The following is a 12,532-nucleotide window of genomic DNA, read 5'->3' on the forward strand; positions in this document are numbered from 1 at the left end:
GGCATGAAAAAAAACCATGCCGTTGGAAATTCACAAAAAGGAGTGCACTACTACTTCTACACTCACGCGGGAAGCATTGCATTTGTGTGTCTTGTCACAGAATCAGAGCCAAAAGCATATATATATATATAAAAGCTCACACTCACAGCCACAGCCTCTTTCAAATCCAAATTTCATTTCATAGTTGAGAGAGAGAGAGAGAGAGAGAGAATGTACAAAACAAAGGTGCAGGAGTTATGCCAGAAGAAGCAATGGAGGCCACCCATGTACTCCACCATGAAAGACGGACCTGACCACCACCCTCGCTTCAAATCCTCTGTTTCTGTCAATGGCCTGTTCTTTCACTCTCCCTTTCCCTCCAAATCCTCCAAGGATGCCCAAAACGCCGCCGCCAAACTCGCCTTCCTCCACTTCACCGGTACTCTTCACTATTCACAGGGCCGGCCCAAGGCCTAAGGTCCTACCACATTTTTTTTTTTTTTAAGGAAAATAGGGCAGGTCCAAAATTTTATAAAATTATATATATTAATAATTGTGCATTTTTTTAATATATATATTTTTTTATTAGTAATGCTAAGGATATCACAAATTTTATTATAAACCTACAAATTGACATATTACCAATCATAAAATAAAATAAAAGTAATTTAAACATTCAATAATTAGATTGATAAAACTCATCAATTAGTGCTTTTAGTGCATTTTTCATTTTCATTTCTATCGAGACTCCCAAAGTACGAGATCAATAGAAACTTAACCCAATTGAATACTTTAATTTTTGTAAACCGATATCCTATACAAAGACACATACCAAATAATATCTATATCCTTCTCTTAAAAACAAGATATAAAATAAAAAATTAGATTACAATTTTACTTAACCGATATCCTATATTTTTTGTTTCTCAAAAAAAAAAAAAAGATATCCTATTTTTTATTTATTAAAATTTATAATTCAACTATGAAATTCATTTCTCTATATGAAATTAACATTAGTTTAATCGGTATTAGTCATCAAATTATGTATTTAATGTGTTATATTAAATTTGATTAGTATTAGATAATTTTGTTTAATTAATATTTACATATTTAATGTAATTATGTGGCGCGTGACATTATGTACTTGTGTTGTGTGTACAGATTGTATAATTCTACAACATGTAACTATTTTGATTTTTTTTAAATGGTTTGATCAGGTTCCTCTGCCACATTGCCTAGTACTGAACCGATTGATGTAGAGTCAAACACTACCACAGAAACGTATCATGGTGATGATGATGATCCCCAGATTCAGTCAGACGCCTTACATGTCACACTCACAGACGGTAAGGGATTTCAAGGCCTACAATTTCTTCACTGTTTGTTTTCACAAAGCTAAACAATTAACATTTCTTGCCGAAGTTATGTACTTTTTCTATAAATTTCTAATGCTTCTATATCTTTCCAAAATGGCTGTTTTTTTTGTGCTGTTGAAGTAGTTGCTTTCTTTATAAACATGGTTATTTTTATTGTGTTAGAACAAAATAAAGTTTTGTTAATTATAGCTGACCCAGATCCTATTTCTGCATGGTTTTTGGAATTTTTATTTTTTGGGAAAGAAACAGTGTTCATGCAAAATAGATAATAATTATAATAATAAATGTTTTTTAAGCAGACTGTGAGTTTATTTTTTATTTTTTATTTTTATTTTATAGAATACTATGTATTTTTAACACACACATGGGGAGAGAGAGAGTAATTGTAGTTATAAGGAAGAAATTACATGTCTTAATAAATGGACCAACTGGCAAAAGGCATTCTTTGCATCTTTTATCATATTTTTTTATGGGAAATACTAACGAGTGCCCTAAGGGCACTCGTTAAGAATCCAGTTAAAGAAAGTTTTTATAGGAAAAGAAAAAAAAAATTAATGTTTTGACACCTTTTTCATTTCTCATAAAAATGATGTCAAAACTTTCATAAAATTGATTGTTAATAAGTGCCGTAAGGGCACTCATTAGCATGACCCTTTTTTTATTTGTAACTCAGTCAATGGTAAATGATACGCAGCACTATCGATCAAATTTTTTTTTTTTTTTGATGGGACAATCGATCAATGTTGAAGTAAATAATTTCAAGCAAAATGCTTTCACCTATTGTTCCTTTGTATACTTACTGTGTGCTTGGATTGCGCCCCTTTTTACATAATAATAATAATAAAAAATAATAATTAAAAAAAAAAAAAAAACTATTGCCTATTGGTGCAGCTGTCTTTATAGATTCCACCATTCAATTGTAAGATGGCAAAGTTCTTTAAATTGACAAATTGTACGTTTTTTTCCCTATTCATTAAGTTGGTTTGGTTCCAAATCATCGGCAGTATGTAACCTATGTTTCCAATTAACAATTCAATGGACATAAGTTTTCTCCATTCAAGAGATGCTAAAAATATGATAGTTTGTACTTTTAGGCCGTGGATTATCTTAGATCCTAGATTCGACTTGTATACGACTCTGTGTGTGTGTGTGTGTTTTAATATGTAAATTACATAATGTATGTAAGAATGTTTGTGCGAAAAATGCAATTTCCGGATTTCTCATCTTTTCTTTCTAGTGAAAAAGATTAGCCAGCATCTTTAATCTATATTTCATCTCCCTGACTATTTACACATGCTCTTCTTGCATTCTTTTTTTGTTTTTTGTTGAACATATGTCTAACAGTTGATTTGTTCTCATAGATTTTCAAAGTCAATACAAGAGCCTGCTGCAGAAATATGCGCAGCAGAAAAATCTTGATCCACCATTATACATGAGTGAAAGTGATGGCCCATCCCACGCCATTCGCTTCAAGGCTACAGTTACAGTTGGTGGTCAAACCTTTGAGAGCCCAATGTTCTTCAAAACATTAAAGGGGGCAGAGCAGGCTGCTGCAAAGGCTGCTTTAATGTCATTGTCACCTGATGGCTTTCAGAAGGCAAGTTTCTTGAACTGATACCTTCCATAATACTCGCACCATTTTTTTTTCATGAAGGTGAAGATGATTAACAGTTGCTAATTCACATAATATGTTGACACCAATTAAGGAAGTATCAGAGAGTACGACTTTGGATAGAATAGAATGACGGAAAATAATACATGTGGCCAACCTAATTAATCTGTTAATGATCCATAGCCGACTCCAAAATTTTGGGACTAAGCCTTCGTACTTGTTGTAATTCACATAATATGTTGATGTCAATTTCATTGATTTTCCCCCCCTTTATCCCTTTCAGGGTGACTTTGGTCTATACAAGAATCTCTTGCAGGAGTTAGCTCAGCAGGAAGGTTTCTCTATACCAATATATAAAACTACAAAATCTGGTGAATTACACTTGCCGACATTCTATTCCAGTGTGGAAGTAGAAGGAGAGATATTTCGTGGGAAAGAAGGGAAATCCAAGAAACAGGCAGAGTTGAATGCTGCTAAGGTTGCTTACTCTATTCTAAAAGAGCGTAAGTCTCTTGTTCCTGTTTGTGATGGTATTTATGCCATTGGTTTCAATGTTAGGCATAAGGAAGTTCTTCTGGTCATATTGCATGAAGAGCAACTAGAATTGATTAAATATGTTCTCTTCGGGGCATCGATTTTGATTCTAATCTATTCATTATTTAGATACTATGTCTGGAACATTAGCCATTCAGATTAAAAAAAAAGAAAATTTAGGTTGGAGATAAATCATTCCAAAAAGTTGCTGAAACATTGTATAAGTGGCTCTTAACTCATTTCTTTCTTCAATATGTACTGTAACTGCGATTGTAAAACATCATGTACAGTGTACATTAAGTAAGACTAATTATGTTTAGCAAAAAAAAAAAAAAAAGTAAGACTAATTATCCAAAAAAAAAAATACTAATTATAGATTTGTGTCCATCCATTCACATACGTTCTAGAGAAACTTCTTTCAAACACGTGATATAGACTTTCTTCCGTGGTCTAGTTTAATTTGCAGTCTATATTGTTCCACAATGACTGATTGGACTCATATATGTACAATTTTTAACAAATTCATAAAAAATTTGTTTCTTCACTTGGATTATTAAACAAATTCTATTTATACCCTATCACTTCCAGAGAAAATGAAATATTTGTACTATTTTCTACTCTTCATTTCAATTTTTTTTTTTACTCTCTAGATTTCCTTTTTTCTTTCTCTGTCCCTCCATATGTTCCATTTTTTTTTTCGGGAAATTTGTGTCCCACAATTGTTAAATAATGCATATTCATTGCATCTGCTTGGTCTATCTTTAGGTTATCCACCTGTTTAGCCAATTGGGAGGGGTGATAAAATATCTACCATTTTGCTGGTGGGATCTAGAAATAGTTCATTGTAGTTCAGTGTCATACTTATAGGATTTTTTTTTTTTTTTTTTTTTTTGAATTTTGGGGTTAGGGGGGGGGGGGGGGGGTGGTGTTAAGGTAGTTCTACTTATAGGCTATGGTCATCATTTTTAAAGTTATAGTGCTATCCTCTAGCACATGATTAATGGCATTGAAAACGTTTCCTTGGTAAATGAATAATGATTTGTTGCAAAGTAGAAAGTTACCTACTTCTCTCACTGGGATGCACCATTCCATACTGCTATGTTGTGTATGAAACTTCATTGTAATATGCTTACTTCTTTGCTCGTGCATTGGCATGAAAGAAATAAGTCCATGATTGTACTTTGAGAATGTTCATTTCCTGTTCAGGTGGATTGAGTCGGAGTGCTGAGGCTGCTTCTTCTAGTCTTGGTGAAGATGAAGCTCTCCTAACTACAAGCTTAACATTGACCAAGACCATGGAATCACAGCAGAACCTTGAAGATGAGAATCATCTGCTTCCATCTCCAATCATTAAGTACAAAGAAACTTCTAAAGAAGAAAGTACAGGTTACATATTGACCCAGTGCTTAATACTTTTTCCCTTTCCCTTTTCTAATGTTTCTGATAAGTAACTCCTAATACAATGAAAAAAAAAAAAAAATAGCACTTCTTCCATAGTTATAGAACTTTCCCAAGTTGTATCAGACCAAAATGCTGATCATTCAATATACTTTTGGCATACATGTCTCCAGTGGATGGAATTCAAGAAGTGGGTCTGATGGAAACATTATCATCCGCTGCCAAATTTTGCACTAAGGACTCTAGTTCATCTCCCGCAGTGCTGCAACTAGACCAGAATACTGAGAGTGGGAACTCATTTTCTTGTCCTGACTCAGTACCTTCGTCACCCAAACAAGGCCAATTGTCTTCTCCTAATTTGGCACATCCCAATTTTTCTGCTCTCTCAAATTCAGACTCAAACATGAAGAATGTAGGAACAATGAGTTACTTACTATGCAACAGAGTAAGGGTGTATACAAGCTTACCAGATATTGAATTCCCCAAGGGCATTACAGTGCTTCAAATTGGTGACAACAAGTGGGTGGCTGTGAGCTTGGAGTTCCCAAATGAAGAAGGTAACTGATCTGGTGGAGTCGCTTTTATCAATTTCTCTGCTAAGTTGCTCTTTGTTAGGGTCTACTTTCACTGAGACATATTACATCTTCAACCAAACGACCTTATATGCTAAAAGTTAACTAGAAGTTTTATTATGTTTAAATTGTATTACTTGTCTTACAAGTTACATGTAATCAGGTGTCAAAGCAATTGACACTTTATTATCTTTTATGATGCTTTCTTGAATCCTAATACAATCAAGCATGGCTACTTGTGAACCTTCCTTATATATTCATCATTCTTAAATGAAGCCTTGAGGTTACAGCTCATCTGTCATCAAGTCTTCTATGGAAGAAATACTATTGACTAAAATCCTGACATGAATTATCAATAGCATTGCACCATATCATAGTTTTCTTGCTACACCAACATTTTACTCGAAAACCAATAGTAGTTGTCAAAGTCCCTCCATTTCCATGCATATTCTGGCTTCTGCTTCATTAATGTGGCAGAAAAGTTTGGTGGCTTTCGGGATTTTATTGGGAAGGCTGCTAATAAAAAAGTGCTGAAGCAAGCACATATTAGCAGATAGTAGAAGTAGCTTTCCTGAAGAATTTCTGTGTTAGGAATAAAGTAAGAGCCCTATCCAATAGTTAAGATAGTAGCATAATTTCAAATAACTGGCTTGGGATATAATAATGTACGGTTAATTTCAACGGATGATTAAAAATTTTAGGTTTTACTCTAAATACAAATACACTCTAAAGATATGGAATATTTAAAGAGTTGGCTTCCCCCCCTCCTCCCTTTTGTTTTTAGTTTAGAGTAGATCAATCCTCATGCAATGCGTTTTATACAATTCCATCCGGTGTATTTGATTCTGGAGTGTGTTCAGCAGGCACACAATAATACTAAAAACGTAGATGGTGCATTACGTTGAGAAATAAAAGAACAGGAAATAGAAACTTCCTGGACATATGGGAAGGTGCAGCAAACATCTAAATGCATAAATCCTAATGCATCCTATGCTAGGAACTAAATAGCAAAGATTAGAAACTGCTTTTAAATTAACAAAAGCATTGAACAACCTTTGTTTGAGAACCAAGAAACCAAAGGAAAATCGAAGTTGTAAAATTAAAATTTTTTAAACCTTATCCTCTTAAAATAGATCTTGTCACTGGCAAGTGGCAACCTCCTATTGATTTCTCATTGCATGAACCACGATACTCATCCTTTTCTTCCATTGAATCACAATTAGTTTTAGGTAATTTTGTGAACTAGTTCTCTTTCACAAAGTTGTTGACCACATATTTGTCTTAAATTTGTTATAGATCCAATCCTTCATTGAGACGTCAGCCATGCCACTTTTGAGCTCGGAAAATGATGGTGGTACACAATGCACAATTATGGAGAAGCAGAAAAAGAAGTAATGGTGATGGATAGAATTGCGAAGCAGTTGCAAATGAAGAAACAAGAGTACATAAAAAGGCTTGGTGAATGAAAATGGCTAATTAGAGAGAGTGATTAATAAGGGTTATAAGAAGTACTTTGTCATTAAACGAAGTCACCTCTTTATTATTGATTTGGAGAAGAAAAAAAAATTTGATGGCCAAGAGGATAAAACTGACCCGGTTTTTGAACAGTTTGAACTCGTTTCTCACAACTATTAGGGGGGGCCAGCAAGTAGTCTAAACATGTTCCTCAAATATCATGTTCTAGTTACATTTTGTCTTTCCTTTTGCATAAGCGACCCCACAGTCCGAAAGGCCTGACATTTCTTAGAAATAGTGGTAGCATATCCCCTGCATTTAGTTAATATGCAATTACTCATCGTTGTTTTTCCCAGAAAAGATTGTTGTACAGAGTAGGCGGGATGAGAGTTAACAGAGAGTTGAGTTGGATTTTTAATTGATGCAGCTGGTTTGGATTGCACCAGCTGAGCTACATATTAAGTGATTGTAGGAACATGCTCCTAGTTACAGATGATATCACTGATGTAGTAGCAAATAGCATTATTCCTTTGCAAGTGGTTTTAGTATGATTAAGTGGGTGGACTTTTTGGTACTGTCTTCCATATATTTTATAAGTGGTGTATATAATTCAGTGTGTGATATATCTTATATAAATAGTTATGTAAAATATGTTAGATTAGTGTTTGCTGAGAGAGAGTAGAAAATAGTTTTAGGTTTAATTGATTAGTCCCCTACACCACACTTGACGACCAACACAAAGAACCTCAAAATCACTACACCCAAATCATCAAACCCAAACAATCCAAGATTAAGCCTAGTTCAACCACCATTCAAATTACCCAAAACCAAACCAAAAAACCCTAATTGCCATTGTCCTCAATCATTACATACATCTAACCTTCGTTCTAGCTTGACATCTGCTCCACATTCAATTCGGTCATGATTTCCTTCAAGGTCTTATTTTTCTCTACAAACTCAAGTTGTCTTTAAGTTTCCAACTTGAGTTTGAGGGGGATATTAAAGATATCAAAGCTTGGAATGCAAGAGAAGTAATCTTAACTTACTTGGAGTGCAAACAAAGAAATCCTAATCCTACTTGTAGTTCAAGTGTTGTTAGTTTAAAATTTAGCCTACTATACATACCCATCAATGGATTCCTTGTAATAGATAACTTAACAGTAAAGATGTAGCCATCAAGAATTTTCTGCTTATAGATGTAGGACTTTAAGGTTGCATCACGTTATTTCCTTGCCTTCTCTCTATTTTTCATTCTTTCTTCCTTTGCCTTCTTTATATTCTTTTTCATATTTTCCTATATTCACTAATTCAATTTTGCTCTTTTTCTACCGGACATCAGAGCTATGTAGCTTCTTTTTGAATTTGGTATAAGAGTTTTTTTTTTTTTTGGTAATAGAATAAACATTGATGTGGTACTGGCACCATTCTCTAAGATTTATGTCAGGTTCTTTGTACAAAAAGTAGTAGTACCCCCTTTATACTGTTAATATTTTTACCATTATTTTCTTCAAAGGAGCAGAATCACATAGTAATGAATTTGAAAGAAAACCCTCACTATAGCAATAATTGTGAAGCCACTTTATTCAATTTATTTACTTGTCTATGCAAGTAGTGTCAATTGTACATATATAGTAAATACATTACTGCTCTTCAATTAAGGTAGACCTAGTTAATGCATTTTTAAGATAAAGCGCAAATACCAGGACCAAAAGTGAAGCCACAACCAAGTTCATCAGTGTATTTGTCTTCTTCATCTCCGTGGCCAAACCACCTGCCACTTCCCTATAACCATTTAGACCAGATCTACCAATTCCATCCGCATTTCTAGCTGTTTCTTTGTACTTCCTCTCTGCTGCCTCCTTAAATGAGTCAAGAGTTTCATGCATTTCATTTGTTGTGCTGGTAATAGCTTTTCCTGCTTTCTCCAATCCACCACTCCTTTCCTTCTCTAATTCCATTTGGGAAACATAATTGCTAGCAATATCAGTTTCTGTGCTCTTCTTCTTCTCTGGTGGCCATTGCGAAAACTTGTAATTAGTAGTATCATCAGCTGCTGTACTAGTACTACTCTTTCCATCTGCATAACTTGTTACTTCCTTTGCCTTCTCTGTTGTCTTTTTTGAAACATCTTCACTCTTCCCTCTTGCACTGCTTGCTTCATCCTCCTTCTTGGTTCTCTTTTGCGGCGCAACATACTTAGCAGTTTCTTGCACATTGGCCTTTGGTGGAACCTTGTTTTCAGCAGCCTGCTGTTCCTTTTGTCTTTGGATAGATTCAGTAGCATCAGCAGCCTTTTTTCTTTCATGTTCTTCAAAATTATAGTTCTGAGATTTTGGCTGATCACCAACTTTGGGATTTTGTTGAGGCTTTGAATGTCCTAATAAATGTGGTTTTGAATGTTGCTCCTCACGTAGTTCAGCTGGGGCAATCATTTTTTTGGGTAGTTTAACATAGATTACGTGTTCATCATATTTTGCAGAGATTGCATCGGTGTCCGCATTTGGTGGGATGGTGAATTCTTTGTCAAAACGCTTCCATTTGTTTTTACCAAGCGAGCGTTGACCACTGACCCTGAGGTTGCCTGCTGAAGTTATTTGAACCTTTAATTCTTCCCTTCTAAAACCTGCAATTATAAAGAGATACACTTATGTAAATACTAAATACTACAAATTTTATTATATAAATCTTATTAATTATTGTTTTAACTTTCAAACATACAAAGAAAATTAATTAAATAATTTATTTATCATATTGTTGGTGTGGACTAATCACATTTATTATTTAGTCAATTTATAAGTTTTTTATAATAATTCTTCTAAAAAAAAAAAAATTATAATAAAACTCGTAATAAGTTGAGTAGTGTAAGAGATTGAACAAATTTTATTATATGTTAATTTTTAAATACATAATAAAAATATAATTAAGAAATTTATTTATTATTTTGTTTATTAAAATTTTGTTTTCGTTTTAATTATGAATAGTTACCTTTCCCATTTTTAGTGGATTTTCCTAGTCATCTAGGTATAATGCTTTTCTTAAACACTTCTCAAGCTGGTACTAAAAATTAAAATTAAAAAAAAAAAAAAAAGGAGAAAAGAACAAGTAAAATGTAAAAAGAAAAGGTAAAGATAAAGATATTCCCTTTCTGAGCACTATGCCTGCCTAGGCACAGACCAGTTTAGGATAAAAAGTAGTTGTTCTATACAATTCTTTTGAAAGATAAAATGGTAAAAGGAACACGATATATATATTATTTCCTCAGAATCTTGTGGGGTTTTCAATGTTTCATAATGTGGAAGAATTTGTTTTTTCAAAAAAAAAAAAAATAAAAATAAAAATAAAAGAGAAATGAGCTTTTGACTAGATGGATCTTTAAAGACATTGTCAAATATGTATGGAGTAATTTTCACTAAAGAGATTTTAAGAGACTCAAAACCATCATCCTAGACTGCTTAAGGTAAATAATCGGGAATGGGATTTTAAATTTTCATTTTTTTATTGTTTATACAAATTACATTAAAGACTAATTTATTTGTATTTTGAACTTATGATAAAAAACAATAATCAGAAAAATATATGTATTATAATTATTATTGTTGACGAGAAAAACATATTTACCATTCATCAAAACTATTACTTTTTATCTTGACAATTAAATTTCATGATTAATTTGCAAATTTTGACCTTTATTTTAAAATTGACAATTTACTTTAAAATATTCCAAAAAAATGCCTTTATTGTCATATACTTTAGAAGGCAAATGCCTTTATGATGTTGCGTGATTTTCACTTGCCACATCATAATTTTCCTTTTATCATATAACAATAAAGACTTTTATAGAAACAATTTTGAAAATATAAAAATTAAAGTGAAATGTTTTAAACTATAAAATAATTTTGAAAACAAATGTTAATGCTTGAGGACCAAATATGCAATTTAACCTTTTTTTTTTTTTTTTTTGGAATCCATGGGTCCTTCAATCACAACCTAAGGGGTTTTTTCTTTTGAGAAATAATTACAACATGCTGCTAACCTTGCAGCTCGAACCCCTTCTCCTCTAAACCCTCAAGCACTTTGTGCATGAAGAGGTGTTAATTCAGCTACAAGGCATTTGACAACTTAAGAGGTCGGTTGGCAGGTCATAAAACATTGCCAATTAGGAAGAAAATATAACCGGCTTAATTGTTTTCAAGTTAGTAAATTTTTTTATTTAAAAAACTAGTTCGAACCATATATATTTCTATTAAAAAAAGTATTAAATTTGATTCTTTTCAAAATGCACATTCCCTTAAAAGTTGAGTTTGTAAATTTTTATTTTTTTGTACTTGCATTTTCCACCCAAAACCAATTTTAAATTTTGAAAATTTTACTTATAACCTAAAATTTGACAATTTTACATATAACCTAAATCCAGACAAATAAAAAATAAATTTAAACTAGTTCTATATTAAACTAGAATTTTATTTTTTGTTCAACCAATATTAAAATCGAATGAGTTTTGTGAGATAGTTTTGCAGTTTGCATATTGGTAGAGGGGAAAAGAAAAAGAAGAAAAAAAGAAAAGAAAATTGGCTTGTTATCCTGGTTATATTAAGATATTAAAGAGCCTTTTTAAAATTGTTTTCAAATTTTTATTTAAAGAATGTCAAGAAAGATGATCTGCAAACTCATTAACAATTGGTACCCATATATACATATCTATAAAGCCATATTATCATACTATAAGCGTCATGATCTGCTATTCTAATTAATAAACCTGAACAACAAAATTGAAGCCATAATACATATTGTCTAGCTAGCTCTAAAATGACACCAAATCAACTGGACAGACCAATATTGACAATTAACAAACACCAAAGGAAATTAAATCAGAAACAAACCTGGTACATGGACCAAGAGAGTGTCCAATCCCTCCTCAATTGCCCACTCAAACTGTGCTTCAAATTCCTCATAAACACGATTATCGGATTGTGACTTGGATTCCATCTTAGCTCTAGCTTTTGTTTCTTTTTTGTGTTTTGGTTTCGTGTGTTGGGTTTTAGGTGATTATAATTTCCAGATGGAAATGATGGATGAAGTATATTGGTTTTATACACAGAAGTGGGAGATTGACGTTTGGAAGGAAATTCAGGCTTCTGTGCTTTCTTTGGATTCAGTTTATTCCTTTTCTTCCTAGCTTTCATTACGTTTTCACGTTTCCTTTTGTTTTAGAAACGAAATATCCCTTATTCACGTAGAGTTGGTCACTTCATGCAGGGGCAAAGTGAAAGGTTCTTTGTCTCTTTCATACCCTGATGGAAATTGTTTTCGCAGAATATCTTCCTTGGACAAGAGCCTTTGTTTTCGCAGAATATCTTCCTTCGACCAAAGCAACTTTAAAACTGCACAATGGCATTGAAGAGGTCCCATTTGATTGGTTTTTAACAATGTACAATAAATCTATATTCTATATATATTTAAAAGCTGAAGCGTAGTATTTATTATTGTTACACTCCAGTTGAACCACATCATCGTCCACCTCATTATCATTTTTTTTTTCCAATTTTCCTATAATTGTTTTTAACATTTACTTTTTATTTTATTTTAATATTTACACTTTTTCCACA

General features: G+C 32.8%; 2 protein-coding genes across 2 annotated transcripts; one reads left to right on the forward strand and one right to left on the reverse strand.

Moving 5' to 3' along the window:
- Positions 1-192: 192 nt before the first annotated feature.
- LOC126728320 (double-stranded RNA-binding protein 1-like) lies at positions 193-5,515 on the forward strand. Its single transcript, XM_050434184.1, has 6 exons — positions 193-418; positions 1,197-1,325; positions 2,717-2,952; positions 3,251-3,497; positions 4,708-4,887; positions 5,040-5,515. Exons 1-6 carry the CDS (start codon positions 211-213, stop codon positions 5,462-5,464), a joined length of 1,425 nt encoding a protein of 474 aa, XP_050290141.1. The 5' UTR covers positions 193-210; the 3' UTR covers positions 5,465-5,515.
- A 2,966-nt stretch (positions 5,516-8,481) lies between these two features.
- LOC126724228 (inactive protein RESTRICTED TEV MOVEMENT 2-like) lies at positions 8,482-12,005 on the reverse strand. Its single transcript, XM_050428686.1, has 2 exons — positions 11,807-12,005; positions 8,482-9,549 (listed from the first exon to the last, which is right to left on the reverse strand). The coding sequence occupies exons 1-2, from the start codon at positions 11,910-11,912 to the stop codon at positions 8,567-8,569; spliced, it is 1,089 nt and encodes a 362-aa protein (XP_050284643.1). The 5' UTR covers positions 11,913-12,005; the 3' UTR covers positions 8,482-8,566.
- Between the last annotated feature and the right edge of the window lie 527 nt (positions 12,006-12,532).

This window comes from Quercus robur, chromosome 1 (genome assembly GCF_932294415.1).
Source record: "Quercus robur chromosome 1, dhQueRobu3.1, whole genome shotgun sequence".
Classification (NCBI taxonomy): Eukaryota; Viridiplantae; Streptophyta; class Magnoliopsida; order Fagales; family Fagaceae; genus Quercus; species Quercus robur.

Coding starts and splice junctions, on each gene's coding strand:
- LOC126724228 (XM_050428686.1), bottom strand. CDS start 11,912: ATGGAATCCAAGTCACAATCCGATAATCGTGTTTATGAGGAATTTGAA. Junction 9,550..11,806: donor TCTCTTGGTCCATGTACCAG/GTTTGTTTCTGA, acceptor TTATAATTGCAG/GTTTTAGAAGGGAAGAATTA.
- LOC126728320 (XM_050434184.1), top strand. CDS start 211: ATGTACAAAACAAAGGTGCAGGAGTTATGCCAGAAGAAGCAATGGAGG. Junction 1,326..2,716: donor ACATGTCACACTCACAGACG/GTAAGGGATTTC, acceptor TTGTTCTCATAG/ATTTTCAAAGTCAATACAAG. Junction 2,953..3,250: donor CACCTGATGGCTTTCAGAAG/GCAAGTTTCTTG, acceptor TATCCCTTTCAG/GGTGACTTTGGTCTATACAA.